The sequence below is a fragment of the Miscanthus floridulus genome, chromosome 7, assembly GCF_019320115.1.
Source record: "Miscanthus floridulus cultivar M001 chromosome 7, ASM1932011v1, whole genome shotgun sequence".
Classification (NCBI taxonomy): domain Eukaryota; kingdom Viridiplantae; phylum Streptophyta; class Magnoliopsida; order Poales; family Poaceae; genus Miscanthus; species Miscanthus floridulus.
The window spans coordinates 126,365,731-126,388,846 of record NC_089586.1 but is presented as its reverse complement, the minus strand read 5'-3'; the positions used below and the strand labels follow the sequence as shown (position 1 = coordinate 126,388,846).

The following is a 23,116-nucleotide window of genomic DNA, read 5'->3' as shown; positions in this document are numbered from 1 at the left end:
CGGTGGTACCAGCACACCATTGCAGCGGCGGCAGAGATGTGCCTACGGCGACAGTGGCAAGAACAAGAAGTGGCCGATGCATGCAGCCATGCACAGCACAGCAGCTGCTACTCCAGTCTCCTGTCTCCAGTTTGTGTTTGTTGTGTCTAGTGCTTACTGCTTTTAGAGGTTAGCAATTTAGCAAGTTGGGGCATTCAGCTTCGTACGTCCCTGCCCACGCTCAAGAGTCAAGTCTCAACCATAGCTTCTCCGAAATGACGGATTGTACAAAAAAAAAACAGAACCATGACCATTTTTGGACGAAAAAGAAACTAAAATGATTTGAAATGCTTCGCTGAGCTGTGAAGAGTAGTGGGCCTTGCAACTGATCGCGCCATTTGCAACTATGCATCTGCATGGTCATTCCAAATTGTAAGTCGTTCTGGCTTGTCTCTAGACACAATTTAAATTTAGATACGTAGCAGAAGTTATGTATACAGAAAAAAACCAAAACGATTTACAATTTGGAACCGAGGGAGTACTACTTTAAAAAAAAACGTAAGGACCAAATGCTAGTGAATTGAGAATCTCAAAATTTAAAACATCAAACCTTAATCTAATTAAAACAACTTCACCCTTAGCGAGAATTAGCTAAAATATTAAGGCAAAAAAACTAATGAGCATACACACAAGCAAAGGTCCAAAAGATTTGCTGAATTAAAAGCAAGTCTAGGAGCAACTCAACATTTCAAGTGCACACAAATATAGCAATAAAAGGACATATGAAAAATGAAAGAGTTGGATAAGAGACAACTAGAATTTTCTAGTGAGTAGTTACCACTACCCCTAGTCCATGTTGGAACACCCACCAAGGGTTGAGATCTCTTGAGTCACAAAGGCTCAAGATCCACTGGGAGTAACCATTCTCCATTATGGATTGACAGGTATCAAACCAAGCATAAAGTTAAGAGTTTGCCAATAAGATCTCCATTATAAAGGTCACCTAGTTCTAGACCATCTTGGATCTGGTGAACTCCAAGAGTAACAAGTTCTCCATTGGGCCATCTTGGCTAACTTTGTTTTGCAATGCACTACGGGAATCAGTGGCTTTGCCGAGTGCCAGGGGCACTCGGCAAAGCCCAATTTGCACTCGGCAAAGGCTTTGCCGAGTGCTGCACTCGGCAAAGAACACTCGGCAAATAACCCGTCGGCAAAGGCGTCTTTGCCGAGTGTCTTTTGTCGGGCACTCGGCAAAAATGGGAATTTTTACCAAAAAAAATAGAATTTTTTTTATCGATGGAGGCCCCCACCGATCAGCGCCCACCCATCTCCGACATTTTTCGCGTGAATTTCATGGCTACGCGGCCGACGCGATTCGAACCCGAGACCTCCCGCTGTGCACGTACCTCCTCTACCACTACACCACACTCTCACTTGTGTCTGGATTCCGTTTTAGTTCCCAATATATTATACTAAACCGAGTGTAAATTGCATGTTTGAGGCCCTAAACGAATTCAAATAAAAAAGTTATAAACTACAAAGTTTCATAACTTTTTGAGATCTACACTTTTAGTTTAGGAAGTTTTTCCATCCGAGGTCGTTTACAAAATTTGAATTTTAAAATTTTGAAATTCAAACGCAGTTTTGCATGACAAGATGTTTTCAAATCAAAAAGTTATCAACTACAATGTTTCATAACTTTTCGAGATCTACAGAGTTTATTTTGGTTGTTTTTTCATCCGAGGTCGTTTGAAAAGTTCGAATTTTAAAATTTTGAAATTCAAATGCAGTTTTGCATGACAAGATGTTTTCAAATCAAAAAGTTGCCAACTACAATGTTTCATAACTTTTCGATATCTACAGAGTTTATTTTGGTTGTTTTTTCATCCGAAGTCGTTTGAAAAGTTCGAATTTTAAATTTTTGAAATTCAAACACAATTTTGCATGACAAGATGATTTCAAATCAAAAAGTTGCCAATTACAAAGTTTCATAACTTTTCGAGATCTACAAAGTTTATTTTGGTTGTTTGGTCATCTGTTCATCCGACATGGTCGTTCTAACATTGTTCACAAATCTTATATATCTCTCTTAAACTACAAGAGAGATATGTTAGATTTGTGAACAAATTTACTTTCACTTTGTCATATGAAGAAATGACCAAAACAAACATTGTACATCTTGATGAGTTATACAACTTTGTAGTTGAAAACTTTTTCATTTGAATTAATTTACTGCTTCAAAATATGCTTTGAAATTTTCTTTGCCGAGTGTCAAAAAAATAACACTCGGCAAAGAAGCTCTTTGCCGAGTGTCAAAAAAAAACACTCGGCAGAGTGTTAAAAAAAACACTCGGCAAAGAGCCTCTTTGCCGAGTGTCAAAAAAAACACTCGGCAAAGGCGGCTTTGCCGAGTGCCCGAAAAACAACACTCGGCAAACCACCTGGCACTCGGCAAAGAGCCGGTCTCCGGTAGTGATGATAATGACAAAATGTTAGTTGCATTGAGGACACTTGGTTTTCAAGGCCCCTGAGATATTGGATTTAACTTGGTGTATGTTGCATGGATATCCGTGAAAACTAAGGACACTTTAGTGCCTATATATCTGTATGATTTGGTATTGGGGGCACCGAATGCTCTAGTGATTAGCCTGTTGTTTACTTTACTTACTAGAACTGTGCAGGAGATTGCTTGTTTGGCTTGCTAATTCCTTAGCTTTGCTCCTGGCTTGTGTAGGGATGCTTTTGTTAGACTAGGCTTGAGTAATGATTATTAGAGTTCCTAATTATCTAACAAGTTTAGTGTGCTCTATAGAAATATTAGTAGACTATTCAAGCCTCCTTTAGTCTTTTTTTTTTCTCGATCACGCAAAAGGCTTGCGCGTCTTTGTATTAAAGTAGAGAAAATAGATTGATATAACATGTCTTAAAGGCATCCTAGAGGGTCAGAAGAGTTTTACGTGGACGCTCATACCCTCCGTCAACCGATTCTTTTACCAAGTAAATTGGAGTGGCAAGGAGTCACACCAAGCCAAGTGAAGGGTTATTTCTCAAAAAGATGGTCCTGTACGTATTGCGATTAAAATAGATTAATATAAAGGCTAAAATAAACACGTAATCCGATGAAAATGCAGATCTCGTCCTGTGCCCTTCTGTTGGCCTTTTTGATCTACACTGCAGCAGTGCAGTAGTAGTGAATAGTGACCATGTTGTGTGTGCTCCCAGTCATAAACGGCAACTCGCCGTGATCATGACTGCGGCAACTCGCCGTGATTATGACTCGATTTGTAACTTTTCCACTTTCATTTAACGAAGCAAGTGCTAATGCATGCTTTCGGGAAAAAAAAGATCCATATGACTAACACAGTTCGCAGGACCTTTGAAAGCCCAACTATCAGCTGTTGGGCAGTTGGGCTTGGTCTTGGGCCCAACTATCAGCAGCCTAAAAGGCCCAGAGAAAGGAAGAGGGAGCAGAAAACAGAGGAAACGAGAAACCTTACCCGTCCACCACTCTCACAGCGAAGGCCATATCCTTCCACTGCTATGGCGGCGGCTGCGGCGGCGACGACAACCTCTCCGGCGTGGGCTTCGTGGCGGTCTGCGGTTCCTGCGACCTCCGCATCGGCAGCAGGAGGCTGCTTCCGTGTTGGAGCGAAGCGCTTGTGAGGCCCCACCTCTGAACTCCGTCTTGCCTTATTTTGCAGAATGTTCTTTAGTCGAGCGCTCGAGAAATAATTCAGCGAAATTGGGTTATGCTTGCTTTCCGCGTGTCTGCAGTAGGCGTTTAGGGGCAAATTTGGGACCTCGGATTTGATTAATTTGATGTGTGCCTCTTGTATTGACTAGACATGCTTAAGCTCGTCGTTAAGGGTTTGAGTTCTTCCCCCAGTCACATCATCACAAATTCACAATAAGGAAATGCAGCATCAGAGACATACTAGTAGTAGTTTATGCAAACCAATAGAAGATGTCTTCTTCTTTTTACAATTTTTCCAATGAATAATGTAACCTCTGTTCTGGCTTTGGTCTTCCTGATGATGTTTAGCTTTACTCCTAAAATAGGTGGCCCGAGAAGATTATCTGAATCGAAACAAATTTGCCTATTTCTCCTCTTCCTCTCTTCTCTGTCTTCATCAAGTTCAATCTAGCGTATGTGCACTCACGTCATCGGTTTCATAATTTTTTGTTGTTTTGCATCGATTTTCTTTCCCTTTGGAAATGTGTAAATACAGGCTTTTTTTTTACAACAATGTAAATGCGGCCATTGTGACAACCTGCTGCTGTAACTAACATTTCCTCGGCGTCCATCAGTGCAGGGCTCCGAACGGCAAGCACCTGTCCGCACCGAGTCACAAGGCTCACAACCGCTCACGTCAAGAGCGGGGAAGCCGAAGGGCGTCCAAGCACGGAGGAGACCGTGGCCACCGGCGGCGGCCCGGACGAAGACTCCCTGCGACGCGAGCTCGAGACCGCGATCGAGGAGGAGGACTACGCGCGCGCCGCGGCGCTCCGGGACGAGCTCCGCGTGCTGCAGGAGGACGGCCGGTCCGCGGTGCTGGCGGCGAACGCGCGGTTCTACTCCGCGTTCAAGGACGGCGACCTGGTGGTGATGCACAAGGCCTGGGCCAGGGGCGACCACGTCTACGTGGTGCACCCGTCGGCGGGGCGGATCTCCGGGTACGAGATGGTGATGCAGAGCTGGGAGATGGTGTGCGACGCCGGCTACGAGTTCCCGCTGCAGATCGACCTGCGGGACGTGGAGGTGCGCGTGCGGGGCGGCGTCGGCTACGTCACCTGCCTGGAGATGGTCAGGACCAAGGGGAGCACCAGCTGGGGGAAGCAGCTGGCCACCAACGTGTTCGAGAAGGTCAATGGCGAGTGGCTCATGTGCGTCCACCATGCCTCGCACTTCGATGAGTGAAACTGCTTTGCGCTTCGATCGATGGATGAGTGGAAATAATTTTCGTCGGCGGTGAGGTATTATAGAGTACAGAAACAATATGGATTCAGATTTGAAAATTGTTGTGATTCCTGCACTGCACTCTGTTCGTTCTGCTCGGGAGAAGAGAGAGAGAGAGAGAGAGAGAGAGAGAGAGAGAGAAGAGAGAGAGAGAGAGAGAGAGAAGGAGCCAAAATGATCCAGAACACCAATTCTACATAGTTTATGTCTAGTTGCATATTCCTGTTACCGATCTACTCAGAGGAACTCGAATTGGTAGCTATAGTTCTTAGAAATCGGATTCTCAGACGGTGAGCACACTCGTCTCTGCCGCCAAATAAGCAAAAATACCATAGAACATGCACGTGACACTTAAATAAAGTTGGAAGTACAAACTTGGTAGATGACAATGCAACTTTAACTTTTGAAAAATAGATATTGTTAACTAGTGTTTGGGAGCTCTAAAATCAAACTTGACATTAAGATAAGCTCTTTTCGTTAAGTCGCCGAACACTTGAATTTATGTTTAAAGTACCATTTTGGTAAATTATATTGAGCAAAATAGTTAAATAATGCTTAAATATCTTGCTTCTACGGGTTGGTATAATGTATGGACTATTGCGTGAAGTAGGTGTTGGTTAAGGTTAATAAAGTTTTGACCTTTTAAAAATCATGACAAAAGTGCTAGTGGTTGCTAGTTCTAACCAAGCCTTTAAATTTTCTAGGTCTGAAATGGTCATAGGCAATGCCATTTTGGTATTTGAATTCCGACAAAAATGGTTAAGCACTAAAATCATGTCCTTGTATCATTGGTTGCTTCTAACTTAGCGCTTGGGTGAGGTGTAGGTCGTAGTTGAGTTGGATGTCAACTTAAACCCTTAAAAATTTCTCAAAACTCCTTAGAACGTGCGGTGAATCACGTTCCACTGCCATGTTCGTGAACTAGAGTTTGCTGTGATGAGCCCATGCTGGCATGCAGCCATCTCCTCCTTGAGTTGCTCCTTGACCTTCGTGATTGCTTCGCCTGGTAGTTGATACTGCTGCCTTTAGGTTAGGGAAATTAGTCGAACTGCATCTGAAGTCGTTAGCGGTCTTTGTGATGCTTTAAAAAGCGTGTTCGTCACTGTTTCGGTAATTGGCTTCCGTGGTCTCGGTCACCACGCGTGCAGACGTTGTGGGTGTCGAGCTCGCGCCGCGGCCAGAGCGGCAGTCATGGGCTGGTCTCGGCTGGTCTCGGCTAGTCCCATTGCTGCATGTGCGTCGTCCCGTTTGGCTGGCCGCCTGGGCGCGGTCGCTGCTGTGGGTGGTGCGGGCGCGCTGCTGGCCGTCAGTCCGTGCCGTGGTTGCGGCTGCAGTGCGTGGTCGACGTGGGGCTCACTCCGCCCCTCGTTCTACCTATCACACGGTCCATGTGTTGGAGCCCTGCCATCGTGTCGAACCGGTGGCTCGACTGCAGAAGCGATGGGACGCTCCCTTACCCTGCCTTGTCTCGCTAGCCGCCGTGGAGAGCCCGGCTTGGGTCCGGTCACTTCGAGTTAAGCGTGTCGTGCCAATGCCTCCTGTTCACCAATCGCATGCATGTGCTCTTGTGTAAGGTCGAGATGGCGGACTAGAGGGGGGGTGAATAGTCCTTTCTAAAAATAATCACGTCAGCTAACCGAAATAAGTGTGGAATTAAAACTATCGGTCTAGCCAAGACTACACCCCTCTATTTATGTTCTCTAGCACCTTCCAAAGATACTAATTAAGCAACAAAGGTGCCGGGCTAGCTAGAGCTCACCTAACCAATTCTAGATGCAAGGTCACATAAACCTATGCCACTAGTACTTCAAGCAACAAGGGAGCTCCTACACAAGCTAGTAAGCAAAAGCACAAAGCCACCTAAGCTCACTAGCAATGCTCAATAACAAGGCAACCAATGCTAAATTAGAGAGTGCAATTACTTAGCTACACAAACTAAGTAATGTGACTAACAAGGTTACACAAGCTAAATTAGCCACGCAAAGGAGCTACTTCTATGCTACACAAGCAAGAAGGTAACTAGTGAGCTACACAAGCTAACTAATTACAAGAGCAACTACACAAGCACAATGTATATGAAATATAAATACAAGCTTGTGAAAGGGGATTGCAAACCAACGGGAAGAACAAGATTGACACGGTGATTTTTCTTCCGAGGTTCACGTGCTTGCCAACACGCTAGTCCCCGTTGTGTCGACCGCTCACTTGGTGGTTCGGCGGCTAATTGGCATCACCCGCCAAGCCCGCACGTCGGGCACCGCAAGAACCTACCCCGAAAGTGAGGGTAGCCCAATGACACGCTCAACTAGAGTTGCTCTTCGCGGCTCCCGCGGGGCGAGCACAATGCTCCTCTCAAAGCTCTTCTCCGGAGCACCGCACAAGCTTCTTGCGGGCTTCAACGGAGACCACCACCAAGCCGTCTAGGAGGTGGCAACCTCCAAGAGTAACAAGCACCACCGGCTTGCAACTCGATCACCTAGTGCCACTCGATGCAACCTCACGATGCAATCGCACTAGAATCGCTCTCTCGCACAATCGAATGATCACTATCAAGTATATGTGAGATGGAGGGCTCCTAAGCACTACTACACAAGCCACCAAGGCTCTAGTGTGCTCCGCTACTGGCCCAAGGCTGACCATGGCTTCTATTTATAACCCCACAAACAAATAGAGCCGTTACACCTTCATTGAGCAAAAGTCAGGACGACCGGACGCTCCGGTCCGAGCGACCGGACGCTGGACCTCAGCGTCCGGTCGTGCGATGCACGCCATGTGTCCCTGCTTCAAATACTGTTCGCCCGATCTCAACGGTCATCTGTCGACCGGACGTAGCAGCTCAAACTGACCGGACGCAGCAACTCAAGCGTCCAGTCGTTTCCAGTAAGGTACCAGACATGACCGAACGTGTCCGGTCGGTCGCGATCGGACATAGCACCAGTGTCCGATCACTTCCAGCTACTCTACTCTACCTGCGTCACCATACGTCATCTTGACCGGACGCACACAGCCAGCGTCCGGTCACTTCCAGTGCCAGCATCCGGTCGATGACCGACGCCTGCACGCTGTCTGTCACCATTGACCGGACGTAGGACCCCAGCGTCCGGTCACTGCGTGACCAGCGTCCGGTGCACTCTATGAGACCCTATCTTTTCTGTCTAGTGCGCCGGTGGTACCGTCGGACTATCCGCACTCTACGGGCGGACACTCCGCTGGTGGAGTTACGAACCCTTCTCGCCTCCGTTCCATCGCCGAGTTGATCCACATCAACTCCAACTTCATCTCCTTTATAAATGTGCCAACACCACCAAGTGTACACCACCATGTGTATGTGTGTTAGCATTTTCACAATCATTTTTCAAAGAATTAGCCACTCAACTTGCCACGCTACTCAATCCTAGCGACGATGCAAAGTTAGATCACTCGAGTGGCACTAGATGACCGATATGCAAACAAGTTTGCTCCTCTTGATAGTACGGCCATCTATCCTAAACTCGGTCATAAACTTCTCTACACACCTATGACCGGTAAAATGAAATGCCCTAGGTTATACCTTTGCCTTGCGCATTCCATTCCATCTCCTCCAATGTCGATGCAACATATGCACCAACACAATCAACAATGATATGATCCACTTCATATCATCACATGATCATATTGGTTCATCGATCTTGACTTCACTTGCTTTTCACCGTTGTCTTCATCCATCAGCGCCAAGTCTTGCTTAACCTTCACCGCCACGCGGTCCATTGCTCCAAAGCCTCCGACTTGCCCTTCACGCTTGCAACCAGTCCATCAAGCCAAGTCATGTCTTGATCTTCTCCACCTTGATCACATGACTCAATGTCATGTCTCATGTGCAATAAGCTCCTTCATCATCACATGTGTGAGCTTTGCAACATCTCCAAGCCATTTTTACCTTCATGGCATATGTTGCTCACACATATGTATCTGTGGACTAATTACCTGTGTATCTCACATAAACACAATTAGTCTACCTAGGTTGTCACTCAATTACCAAAACCACACGAGGACCTTTCATCTTGTCGCAGCAGGAGATCTGAGTTGGCCATCTTAAGCCATCCGCCTACGTGCGGGTGCTTCTCCACGACATGGCACGACTAGAGCTCGTCTAGCCGCCCTCCAATCCGCTTAAGCTCTGGTCCTCCGTGACTCGATTCTTTGCTCCAGTAGGTGGCTTTAGAAGCCCACTAAGCACTCCGTCTTTCCCATCCCCGGCCAAGGGCTATCGACGGCCAATTGAGCATTTTGCCATCGCGGGCCATGGTCGCCGCCGTGACCGGGAACTAGGAACAGAGGTAGGATTGGAGCGATAGAAGTTTGATTGTTTGAGACCATAAACTCGCATTGACCCCCTCCACTTGGTGCTCGTGCTGTTTTGTCTAGGAGTCTCACCATCGGCGCGGTGATGCGCCGGTGCCACGCTCGGCACGCCACCGTGAGGTGCAGGCGCACATGGCTAGTGCTACGGGGGCCATCTTCGGCTTAACCATCACCTCGATCATGTTCGTTGTAAGCTGTTGATGCTCAATCACCATCCTTTTAGTCCGTTAGTGGCTCTAGGTTGCTAGAACGCTCGCGCCGCTGTGGTGGTTGGTCCATCGTCGTGAGCAGCGCGATAGAAGTCGCTGTTAGGCTCCCAACCACCACCTAGGAATGCGCGCTTAGCGGTAGGTAGAGGTCAGCTCCTTTATCCCCGTCGTAGAGAGCTTCATGTGCTTAGCGCAGCCGCCCATGCCGCTGGTCGCCATGCCGACGAACATGGGGTAGAGCAGGGGTCTCCTCGTGGTGAAGGCAACATTTTCGAGGGTTCTTAGTGCAAAGCTCTTCTATGGTGTAATAGCGTTCCGTAATGTCGCGCGATATTCTGTGAAGCTGGGGGTTCTTCTACAAATGTGCGGGTGCGCGCGCGGGTTTCCTATCGCGGGCCGCTTGTTGGGCTGGCCTGCTACGCGCACGACCATTTCCGCGCGAGCCGCCTGGGCTGTTGGACCGAATCGGTTGTCGCCGGCTCTTTTTTATTTCTAAAGCATTTTCTAATTTAACTTCTAAGGTAAATTTGTAAATTCAATATAAATTGTGTAGTTAACCAAAAATTATGAAACTAATTTTGTCAGGTTCCTAAAATCATGATCTATCTACTAGTATATTTTGTTCACATAGTTTTATAATATTCTTTGGAGCTATATAATTAATTTGAGATACTTAATATTGTCAAAATATAAATTTGTAGGAATTGTTGTGATAAATTGGTGATAGTGTTGGCTTTGAAACTTTCACAGTAAATCCCTAACATTATGAGGTGCTCACTATAATTTTTGTAGCTCCATAATAATTAGTTTGCTAAGGTAGCTAAATGAGCCCTAGTTCAAAAATATATATTTAATCAATTAAATGCCAAAACACATTGGGATTTTAGAACTAAAACATTTTTCTGTAGACAAAGCCTTACTTGACGACGTGGATACGTAGACCAGCACGTTAGTCATTAAAGCTAGCTTGTTAGCTTATGGAGCGTAATCGCATATTTAAGAGTTGCGATTACCGTTGATTAATTGCGTCTCTACGTTGCATCCACGTATATCATAATAGGAACAACGATGGATCATGGAGTTGACCGAGGTAGCGGAAAAGATGGTGCCTTGATGATCGTGTCACCTTGATAGAATGCTAACTTTTGGTTATATCTTACCTAGACAAGCCCCGACGCATAACCTCTATTATTCTACACTTTATCTTATGCTTGTGCATTAAGTTTTAAGGAGTTGAATGAAAACCGCTTGCATATATCCTTATCCTATGAGTCTTACTAGTATGACAGAATTATGTAGATTGCTATGCTACAGGACTTCGGTGGAAGTCGAGTGGTTGTCTGTCACTCGCGAGAGATAGGAAAGATATTATTGTTGTCATTATATTACTATCACATGAAATATATATGAATGATAAATAGAGACCGAGCAGAGATATGGTACCGGTATTGTTGGGTGTAAGAGGTTGTGTCCTGCGGCCAACGGGGCATAGCTTGGTTACACTGTTTTCCCTGCCCGTGTCGGTTAAGAACTGGCCGTTGCATTGAATTCTAGTCAGGTCACAGACTTATTATCCTGAGCACATACTTGCTTTTGGGAGCGAGAAGGCTCATTGCTCTCTTGTCGTGGGTTCTGACTTTTTTCGGACTAACTGATTAGAGGCGGGGATGGTGGAGGTCTAAGCACCACACTGAGTTCAGGACTCAGGTGTGGGGGCTTAGAGTCCAAGTTTGGATGTGGACCTAAACCCCTTGACAGGAGAGTGGTGGGTTAGTCCTGCTTGTTCCTAGGGTACAAGCGGAGCATGTATTTCAGGGTACCCAGCTGGGATACATTGGTTCACGAATCGCCGTGTGATACGGTATGGCTTAGTTACGATCTAGCGCCGTAGTAAGAACTGGAATATGAAAGATGCTAAAATGGTCCTGATCACTTACCAGCTGCTTGAAAAGTAGCATAGATGCTTACATAGAATGATTAGTTAATGAACTAATGATGACTGCTAATAAAATTGAATATAAGGACGCTCCTTTAATAATGCTCCTGCAGATGCAATAAATCCACAAGCCAGATAGCATTGCATATCCTTGGAGTTTTTTCTTTCCTCCTGATGAGTAAGTCTTGCGGAGTACAATTAAGTACTCAGGGTTTGTTCTACCCTGTTGTAGGTGACAGGTGGATGCTAGAGCTGACACTTGTGTACGGAAACCTCCTTGTGGGCTCAACGAGGATTTTCTTAATGTTACGGACATAGAGTTTATTTAAAACTTCCACCCAAAATATTTTACAATGGAAAAACTTATAACCTGTTATGATGTACATAACGAATCATCATGTTAATGTTTGACTTGTCATTAAATGATTTTATTTCCGCTAAAACTCTGATAACATTGTTATATTCCGCTGTTATAAACAATAAATATTATACTCTGATGTTGCACGGAAAGTGATGTAAGAAATGGCTAAAATGTTGTAAGTTTTATTCTCTCATTTATGATCCTGTTGAAAAATATAGATTTTCGGGTTCTCCAATGGGGTGTGCTCGACAGAACTGTTTAAATTAGCTCACTCTTGGGGTGTTTAATGTCTAATGGAAGACAACCACCTCCGGAAGTGAGTTATTTTAGGCAGTTCTGCCACATTCCACACCCGCTGGCAAGATGCTAGCATTCAAGACCAACCAAGAACGTCGACACGCCAGAGCTAGAGCCTAGCAACTGCAACACATACAAAGGACTATATGACACTAGAATTTGTGACTGTGGGTACAAGGCAAAGCTGTAGAAACGCTTAGCCTATTCAACGTCCGTCGCACGACGCTGGTCTCTCCCCGGAAGAGGGCCTCCATGACTTCCCGTGTTCCAGGGGGGCAGCAGCGTGGTGAAAGTTTGCTGAAACTCCTCAAAGGACGCCTCATCAGGCTTCTCCGTCTCGACCTCCTCAAGCCCGAACTTTTTCAGGAGCACCATTCTTGCCTGGGCGTCCGACTTTGTTGCTCTGAACTTGCTCTTAGCTGCTAAACGGGCGCTGCGCTTGGGGATGAAATCGCCATCATCAGTAGCCTTGGGGTCCTTGGTGATGCGCAGCCTAGGCGGTGACACCATAAGCGGTTGCTCGAGCGGCAGCTTGATGGTATCGATGAAGGACACCAAGGCGCCATCCCTAGAGGAATCCGAAGCCGGCCTATCCGTGTGCGGCGACCCACAACGAAGCATAGGTGAAGCTGGCGTTCTGGGGGCTTCGTGCTCAGTCGGTGCTCCAGCTGTCTGGATAATAGGGAGTGCGGCAACAACCTCCACCATCATCGGATCCTCCGCCACATCTCAACCGGACCGCCCCGTGTCAAGGCCTAGCGACCCACAGGAACACCCAGGAGATGGCATTTCGGGGGCTTCGTCCTCCACGGGAGCAGCAAGCACGAGAGGCGGTGTTCCAGCTGTCTTAATAATAGAGAGCGAGGCAACGAGCTCCGATCATCCGCCACGTCCCGACCGGCTCGCTCTGCGTCCAGGCGCAGCGACAGCGTTGGGTCGAATGCGGAGCAGGCAGCAGTAGGGGCCGACTTGCCTCCTACCGTGGGTGGCCATGTCCAGACAAATCTCACCAAAAAATAGGAAAATGCATAGCTTTTTTTGTGAAGTATGTCCAATCATAGAGCATATGAAATAAAACATTAATCACATACCAATCACATACGGACAAAATTAAGGTAACTTATAATCTACTACCATTGTAGAAGATGATGATATCAGGACATAAATGGACAACACATGTGGACTTTCACATGTCAAATCCTGGAATTACAAAAACATGTTGACTAGTCACTGAGACTCAATCCCAACGTCATTCATAGACAAATAGGGTTACTGAGCCCCTACACAGTGGATAAGACAGAACAGTATTGAAGTCCAACTTAGGCCTTGTTTAGATGGCTTCAAAGTTCCAAAGTTTTTTCACTCTCTCTCCGTCACATCAATTTTTGGACGCATGCATGGAGCATTAAATGTAGGTAAAAAAATAACTAATTGCACAGTTTGGTTGTAAATCACGAGACGAATCTTTTGAGCCTAGTTATTCCATAATCGGACAAAGTTTGTCAAATACAAACGAAACGTGCTACCGTGTCCAGATTGCAAAAATTTACAATCTAAACAAGGCCTTAATGGCGTTAATAATACAAGCATACCTCTTGGTCTACTATGATACTAGTGATACTAGTTAAGAGCAAAATGAGCCAATCTATCTTTCTTCAAAGCAAAACAAGTCCCAAAATAATTCAGAACACTGACTCGATGACAGTACCGTTGGCAGATACGTGACATCTCGACTTATCCTTGACCATCCAGAGTTTCCTTTTGCCACCGTTGCCATTGCCATGGTCATTGCCACCGTTGCAAATGCTGGTTGAATTGCTATTGCTGCTTGCATTGCCATTCCCATTGGTGCCATTGTCACTGCCATTCCCATTGCGCTCATAGACGCGTGGCAACACCTCCACACCGGTTAAGACACCAAATGACCGGTTAGTAACTTCATCGCCAGTGTAGTAGCCATTGCCAACAGTTACCGTAGTATGGAAGAACCTTGCAATGCAGAACTTGCCCGAGCCTAGGCTGACAAACTGCGGCTCCTGCAATTCCTGCCAGTCCTCCGGTGGCTCAAATTCCTTCCAAGTGCCCACTAGCCGCGGCCGGGAATCCAGGTTGGAGAGGTCTACAGCAGACAACTGATCCTTGACAGAGAAGCCAAACCAGAGATCGAGCTCCGGCACATATTCGATCTTGCCGTACAAGGGCAGCATCCTGTTGGTTTTTTTAGTCATATTCATCAGATCGGGATATTTTACATAGGAATAGAATACATGTTCAAGATTTACATGAGAGCCAGAGAGAAGGGGAGTGAGAGGTAGCAGACCATCGAAGGCCGTAGTGGTCGAAGCACCGGCCGGGGTCTCGTTGGCGGACGCCATCTGCGCGCCGGCAACGATGTTCGGTGGAGAGGGAGAGTCGGTGCAGTGGCGTCCTCGGCGGCGGCGTGTGCGTCGGGGTGGCGTTGCCGGCGTCGGTGGTGCTTCCCGTCGCTGGCAGCGCCCCTTCTCAAGATCGGGTTAGGGTTAGGATGTCGGTGGGGTGATTGGCGGCGCGGTGAACCTCGTACTGCGAGCCCCGGCCTCCACCTTTCCTTTATAGCGCTGTGCGACGGAGGCCCACCAACCATGTAGGGTTGGGCGCCCCCGATCAGGGCGCGAGAACAAGGCCCAAAAAGGCCGTTGGGCCTAACTGGTGGGAGATCAAACCTAACATTCTCCCCCTTGATCTCTCATCTATTCTTCGTTCTTTAATTTCATACTCAAAACTTTCAATTCATATTTTTCTTGCTTCCATCCTATTTCATCACAGATTAGTGTATAGAACTATCCCATCGTCACAGCAATTAGTGCCGTTAGACTAACAGCCACAATACACTTCTCTGTTTTAAAATGTAAACTTTCTTTGGGCCCTTCGTATATTCGGGAATCATAGGCTTTCCCTTAAACCCATGCCGGCTACGTGTTCTCTGAACACGTTGGGTGGTAAGCCCTTTGTGAGCAGATCCGTGAGCATTTTCTCTGTACTTATATGCTCAAGATTTATTATATGATCCTGAACTTTATCTTTCACAACATAGTACTTTATGTCAATGTGTTTGGCAGCACCACTTGACCTATTGTTGTGAGCGTACTGTACCGCTGGATTGTTATCACAATACAATCTCAGTGGTTCATTTATATCATCAATCACTTTCAATCTGGGTATGAATTTCTTCAGCCAATTCACCTGCCCCGTTGCCTCATAGCATGCTATAAACTTGGCATACATTGTCGAGGATGTAGTTACGGTTTGTTTGGAGCTTTTCCACGATATAGCCCCTCCTGCGAGAGTAAATATATATCCTGACGTGGATTTTTTTTCATCTCCCGCATAATCAGAATCTGAATACCCTTCTATCTGCAGGGTATCAGATCTTCTATACGTAAGCATGAGGCCTTTCGTACCCTGCAAATAATGCAGGACTTTCTTCACTAATTTCCAATGTTCAATTCCTGGATTCTTTTGATATCTGCCAAGTAACCCGGTAACAAAAGCTAGGTCAGGGCGTGTACACACTTGAGCATATTGTAAACTTACAACAGCTGAAGCATACGGTACCGCTTTCATTCGGTCAATTTCATATTGGTTCTTGGGACACTGATGTTCCCCAAATCTATCGCCCTTGACTATAGGAGCAGGTGAAGGACTGCACGTATGCACACTAAATTTCTTCAGGACATTTTCTATGTATGCCTTTTGCGATAATCCTAGAACCCCTTTCTTCTGTCTCGGTGAATCTCTATTCCCAAAACGAACGAGGCCTCACCGAGATCTTTCATATCAAAGTTTGAGGACAAGAATTTCTTCATTTCCATTAGTAGATTGATATCACTACTAGCAAGCAAGATATCATCCACATACAAAATTAGGAATATGTACTTTCCATTCTTGAACTTTGCATAAACGCAATTGTCCTCAACATTTTCTTCAAACCCAAAACCTTCTATCGTTCTATCAAACTTCAAATACCACTGTCTTGAAGCTTGCTTCAATCCGTAGATTGATTTCTTCAGGCGACAACCCATATTTTCCTTTCCTTTTATGACAAAACCTTTCGGTTGTGCCATATAAATATTTTCTTCCAAATCCCCGTTTAGGAAAGCCGTCTTTACATCCATTTAATGTAACTCCAAATCATAGTGGGCTACAAGTGCCATTATAATTCTGAAGGAATCTTTACATGAGACTGGAGAAAATGTCTCATTGTAATCAATCCCTTCTCTTTGCGTGAAGCCTTTCGCCACAAGTCGCACTTTAAATCTTTCTATATTCCCTTGGGAGTCATATTTCATTTTGTAGACCCATTTACAGTCTACTATTTTGGCTTCTTTAGGAATATTTTCTAAGTCCCAAACTTTATTGGTACTCATTGATTTCAATTCATCTTCCATGGCCTTAAGCCACTTTGATGAGTGGTCGCTTCTCATAACTTCTTCAAATGAGGTGGGATCATCCCCCATCTGACATTCTTCTGTTTCATAAACTTTATAGTCATCAGTAATAGCTGATCTTCTTATTCTTTGAGACCTTCTAGGTGCCTCTGGCACTTGTTCCACATTTGGCTGTTGTTGTTCTTCCTCATGTGCAACATTTGGTTCTATAGGTTCCTCAAGGACAGGTTCCTCATGTTCATTCATTGTCGCCACGGGAGAACTTGCAACAGGTGTTGGCACTACAGTGTCCTGCACTGTCGGTGCAACAGCAGCAGGTAGCATGAAGAATGGTTCTTCAACCATCGGAGTGGGTACATGTACCCGCTTCTCCTGTAGGCTGATTTCTCGTGCTACCATGCTCCCCCTGATCATGTTATCCTCCAAGAACACAGTGTGTCTTGTTTCTACAATCTTCGTATGTTTGTCAGGACAATAGAAGCGATATCCTTTCGATCTTTCTGGATAGCCAATAAAATGGCAGCTGACTGTCTTGGAGTCTAACTTTCCTATGTTTGGGTTAAACACTTTTGCCTCAGCTGGACAGCCCCACACACGCAAATGGTTAAGTGAGGGTTCCCTTCCTGTCCATAATTCATACGGTGTTTTAGGCACCGATTTACTTGGTACTCGATTAAGTATGTGAATGGCGGTTTTCAGTGCCTCCATCCATAAACTAATCGGTAATGTAGAGTAACTCATCATGCTTCTTACCATATCCATTAAGGTACGGTTACGTCTTTCAACCACTCCATTCTGCTGAGGCTCCCCCGGTGTGGAGTACTGAGCAACTATGCTATTTTCCTGTAGGAACCTTGCAAATGGTCCAGAAATTTGGCCATATGGGGTATGTTGCCCATAGTACTCTCCACCTCGGTCTGATCGTACTATCTTGATTTTCTTATTGTGCTGATTTTCAACTTTAGCTTTAAATATTTTGAATTTATCCAATGCTTCTGATCTTTCTTTAATTGGATAAATATTGCCATAACGAGAGTAGTCGTCTGTGAATGTTATAAACGAGTCATAACCATCCACACTTTTCACAGGAAAAGGACCACATATGTCTGTGTGGATTATTTCTAAAATTCCTGTGCTTTGTTTAGCATCTTTCTTAATTTTCTTGACATACTTTCCTTTGATACAATCAACACATTGTTCTAAATCTGAAAATTCTAAGTGTGGGAGAATTGATTCCTTAACCAATCGTTCTATTCTCCCCCTCGAAATATGGCCCAAGCGACAATGCCATAATTTCGAAGAGACAGTATCAATTCTTTTGCGCTTCTTAGTTACATTCGCAGATGGGAAATCATCCACATTCTCATCGCATACATTGTTCGCATTTTTAGCAAGAGATAATAAATAAAGCTTGTCTTGTCGGAAGGCAAGACCAACACATTTATTATCAACCAGTATCTTGCACTTGCCATCACCAAAATGGCAATCAATTCCATCATCATCAAGTTTCGAAACGCTTATCAAATTTCTACGCAAAGAGGGAACATAAAGTACTTCTTTAAGTCTAAGTACAAAACCATTATTCAATTCTAAAAAAAAACTCCAATGGCTTCAACATTGGCTTGCACTCCATTTGCAACTTTAATCGTTCTTTCTCCTCTTTGCAAGGTTCTCGTCCCACTTAACCCCTGTAAGGAATTTGCAACATGAGTAGTTGCACCTGAATCAACCCACCAAGTGGATTTATCATAACATAAATACAGGGATTCATCTACAAATGTAATAAATTCATCACCTTTCTTTAGCAGAGATTTCAGGAAGTCTGGACAATCCCTCTTGTAGTGTCCCTTCTTGAAGCAGTGCTTGCACTAATCTTTTTCAGCTCCACCATACTGCTGATTCTCATAATCCTGGGGTTTCTTTCCCTATGAATTGGAGGAAGGGGCCTTATCCCACTTAGGTTTCCCTTGTGGTTTAGAATTCTTGCCATTAAAGTTCTTTCTTTTGTTATCCTTCATAAAATGAGCGGATTCACCTTGTAAGGACTTAATCCTGTCCTCTTCTTGAGCACACATTGAGATGAGTCTTTCTATGCCCCATCTTTTAGGCTGTATATTATAATTCACAATGAAGGTGTCATATTCTTTTGGCAAAGAAGTAAAAATCAAATGAATCAGGAAATCCTCCTCATTCAAATTCATTTCATTTAGCTTAGATGTCGTAGTGTTCATCTTCAAAATGTGCTCTCTTATGCTACCACCAGTGAATTTCTCATTCACAAGCTTCTTAATCAGTAAACTGACTCTTGATTTTCTCAAGATATTCTTTGGCAGTAGCACATTCAGGGATTGAGCCCCTTATTTATTCTTCTATGGTGGCTTTGGCCACCAACAGGCACTTGCGGTTGGAGAGAGTCCATTGCCTATGTTCAAGGTCATATTTCATTCTTATTTCAGCATGATCACGCTTTGGAGCAGCGAAATCAGCGTCAGATTCATTTTCATCTCTCACCGGGTCCTCTGGCTCAGTAGGACACGGTGAGGTGATGGCAAAATCGACCTCTCCCAATGCAAGTTTCAATTCATACTTCTCCCGCCACACACGGTGATTGGTCCCATTGAGTGTCGGGATGTTGGCAATGTTCATAATGCATTTTTCTCCTGAAATCACACCAGAGTAAGTAAGAAACAATTATACATAAAATTTCATGCTTTAACTCAACGTTCGTCAAATTAAAACTTATAATTCATCCATGCAAACATTTTACATCACCGTTGGGCAGAAGTAAAATTAATGCACAATTTCTCATGGATCAAAAATTATAATATTGTTATTAACAACGTTGGTCAGAAAATAACAATATCATAATCGCATCAAAATTATCAGAAATTCATCACTTCTCTTAAAATTAAATTATCTCGTTGGTTCAAATTTAATCAAAAGAGAACGAAAATTATCATGCACAGCGAAAACATTAATAATCTTTTCATATTATTATTTTCCAGAAGCACTAAAAAAATTCACTGTTTTCTGAGCAAAATATCGTTGGATAAAATTTGCATAGAAAAATTATATCAAAATCATTCAAATTCATCAAAATAGCATTGAAATTACTCCTAGAAAATAATAACAAAATTTCATTCTTTCATTTCAGCCCAGCGCGGCCCAAGACGGCAAAAACCGGCTTGACCCAGTCCTCCGCGCGCGCGCAGGCCGCAACCAGGCCGCAACCTGGGCCTGGGCCGGCAAAGTGCCGCGCGCGCACCGCGCCCGCCTGGGCCTCGAGTTGGCCCATCCAATCTCGAGCGTCCGTCTTGATCCGACGGCCGAGTGGCCATTTCGGCCGGATCAAAAACATCGCCACGGCCGGTGGCCTGGAAACCCTAGCACATTCGCCCCTGCTCTCTCTCTCTGTCTTCTTCGCCGCACTCTCTCTTCTCTCTTTAGCGCAGCGCAACCGCAACCGAGAGCGAGCGACGACGAGCGAGCGGGCGCTCCATGGCGCCGTCGCTGGCCCCCTCGCCGGCGCACGTGCTCCCCAATGGGTGAGCACGCCGCCGTCGAGCGACCTGGCCGCGGCGCCCCTTGGCCGAGCCTAGTGAGCAGCGAGCCGAATCGGCTCTTCTTCTCCCGCGCCGGCGAAGAGCCGGTTCGGCTCTTCTTCTCCCGCGCCAGCGACGGTGAGTCCGCCCCCTTTTTACCTTCTTCCCCGTCCTTTCTCTCTTCTGGGATTAACCCATGGTGGGGATGGGGAAAAAATTAGGGTTAGGGTTCAATTTTTGCTGATTCAGTTTTCTGTATTTTTTTTGGATTTCTTTTCTTTTTCGTTCATCCGAATGGGAAACTAGGGTTAGGGTTAGGGTTTCGACCCTTCTTTCTTTCTTCTTCCCCTTATTCCCTCTTTCGGATTTGGGTCTAGGGTTTTCTCTTATCCGAAAGGATTTAGGTCTAGGGTTCTTGTTTCTATTTTCTTTTCCCGATCCGGTTTCTTCTTGGAACCTGGCTCCGGTACCATTGTTGGATTTTCTTTTAGTCATATTCATCAGATCGGGATATTTTGCATAGGAATAGAATACATGTTCAAGATTTACATGAGAGGCAGAGAGAAGGGGAGTGAGAGGTAGCAGACCATTGAAGGCCGTAGTGGTCGAAGCACCGGCCGGGGTCTCGTTGGCGGACGCCATCTGCGCGCCGGCAGCGATGCTCGGTGGAGAGGGAGAGTCGATGCAGTGGCGTCCTCGGCGGCGGCGTGTGCGTCGGGGTGACGTTGCCGGCGTCGGTGGTGCTTCCCGTCGCTGGCAGCGCCCCTTCTCAAGATCGGGTTAGGGTTAGGATGTCGGTGGGGTGACTGGCGGCGCGGTGAACCTCGTACTGCGAGCCTCGGCCCCCACCTTTCCTTTATAGCGTTGTGCGACGGGGGTCCACCAACCATGTAGGGTTGGGCGTCCCCGATCAGGGCGCGAGAACAAGGCCCAAAAAGGCCGTTGGGCCGAGATCAAACCTAACACATCCACCTCCCGACATGGCTCCATGCGTGTGTCACCGTGTCCATGCAGTAGGTGCTGGCGCTCTTCGCTGATATCAAGATTTGGGCGCCGCCGCTGACCACCGCGTAGGAGGTGATCTGTGGCCGGAACTTCATCCACGTGGGGTCATGGACGTACGGCGGTGGCGGCAGCGGTTGGTACTTCCAGGACTTGAAGTATGACGGCTTACGCTGGCCATATACGTATGCCTCGAACTGATCACTTGGCTGGTCGTCGGAGCTCTGGTCATCGGAGGTCGGCTCCATACTGGGACTGCCCTCCATGACAAAGAGGGTGCCAACATCATCATCATAGTCATCAATGTCACTGTCAGAGTCCGAGTTGGAATCCGAATGGAGATTATTGCTAGCGCTGGGGATGAAGATGAAGAAGGGCGTGTGTTTGGGTTTGTGGAGGCTGGGCATGGTCACCACGTGTCGTGTGTTGGTGTCGAAGAGGAAGGTGCGCCCAGACTGGTCCGCACTAAGGATGGCAACGGGTCGGGTTCGGATCGGGTGGAGTCTCCGTGCACCCAAAACCGAAACCCGAAATCGAAACCCGAATCCGCCTCAAAAACCGATTCGGGTGGAAATCTATCACCAAAACCAAACCCGCGGATACCCGAAACCCGAACAGATACCCAAAACCCGATTGGATACCCGAAACCCGCAGATATATATACACATATTCACATGTATAAACAAGAGGCAACAAATAATAAATATTTTCATGAGTCAACTTTAAATAAATTTAATAATCTAAGTAAACAAATTATCATTAGTATAAACATGAGTTTTAATTCCAAATGATTTATTTCGGATATCCATTGGATATCCACGGGTGGAAAACCAAACCCGAAACCGAACTCGATTGGTTTCGGGACCTCGAACCCAAAAACCGTGGGTGAAAAACCATCCCCAAACCCGAACCCGCAGAACCTGAAACCCACGAATATCCGCCCCAAACCCGATCCGTTGCCATCCTTAGTCCGCACAGAGCACCTTGTGTTCCCCGAGCGGGAAGCACTGGATCGCCCAATGGCCGTCGTGAGCTGAAGCTCGGAACGTGACGATCGGGCGTGGGAGCCGAATCCTCTCCATAGCTGACTCCGACGCCGCCTCACTGGCCGATCCGTTTCCGTATAGCGGCGGCGGCGGTCCTGGGTTGAAGAACTGATGGCGCGTTAGGTCGATGCAGCGCAACGTCCTGACGCCACCGACTTGGCTGTCCACGACCAGATTGAGAAACCGTTGCGACAGAGCCATCCTCGATGCGATCCTGAACTGAAAGAAACTCATCAGAAAAAGAAAGGAAAAAAAAAGAAGCCATTAGAACAAATTAGAGGAAAAATCATTAGGAAGGAGAGGATAAGTAAAGATGAAACAAATCTAGGTGCCAGACCTGGGGTGATCGGTTGGACCAGGGTTTTATAATCGGCCGAAATCCACCGAAATCTCCTATATTTTCGTTCTATCCGTAGGGTCCGATAAAATAAGATATCGGCCAAATTTTTTTGGATTTTTTCTTCTCCCACACATACGGCTCAAATTTAGCCCTGCCACAATCCCGCACTTATAATGTTGTATTCTTGTTTTTATCTGTGAACAAGTGATGTTTAATAGCTTAGGAATAATTTCAAACCATATTCTACGAATTTTTTCAAAACAATTTGATTTTTTTAATTTGGTCTGATATTTTTGATATGTCCTGTTTATCCATGACCTCCGATAAATTTGTATTTTCGATAATGAAAACCTTTTGGAGCAAGGGCAGGATGATGGCGGCGGAAGAGCGAGTGCTGTGAGATGGGATGAAAATTTTCAATTTTGTAAGTCTCCGTCATCTCTCCGTGGGCCGCTTGAGTGGGCCTGGGCCAAATAGGTGAACGGAAACAGTTTCATGGGTCATGGCTAGCCTTTGGACTGAACTTGCGAGCATCTCCTTTGAAAAAAAAAACTTAACAGAATCTCCAATAGTTTCCTTAAGAAAGGTAGAGAATATATTTGATAATTTTATATCAGAAATGCTAAATTATTTTCAACTCACCGCAATCAATTTTATACTTTCATTTGCATTGGAAACA

The 23,116-nt window shown here is 45.7% G+C and overlaps 1 protein-coding gene and 1 pseudogene across 1 annotated transcript; one reads left to right on the top strand and one right to left on the bottom strand.

Moving 5' to 3' along the window:
- The first annotated feature begins 3,470 nt into the window (after window positions 1-3,470).
- On the top strand, window positions 3,471-5,049 carry LOC136464666 (uncharacterized). Its single transcript, XM_066463630.1, has 2 exons — window positions 3,471-3,638; window positions 4,288-5,049. Exons 1-2 carry the CDS (start codon window positions 3,520-3,522, stop codon window positions 4,895-4,897), a joined length of 729 nt encoding a protein of 242 aa, XP_066319727.1. The 5' UTR covers window positions 3,471-3,519; the 3' UTR covers window positions 4,898-5,049.
- Window positions 5,050-13,762: 8,713 nt separating this feature from the next.
- On the bottom strand, window positions 13,763-22,309 carry LOC136464664 (uncharacterized; annotated as a pseudogene).
- Window positions 22,310-23,116: the final 807 nt, after the last annotated feature.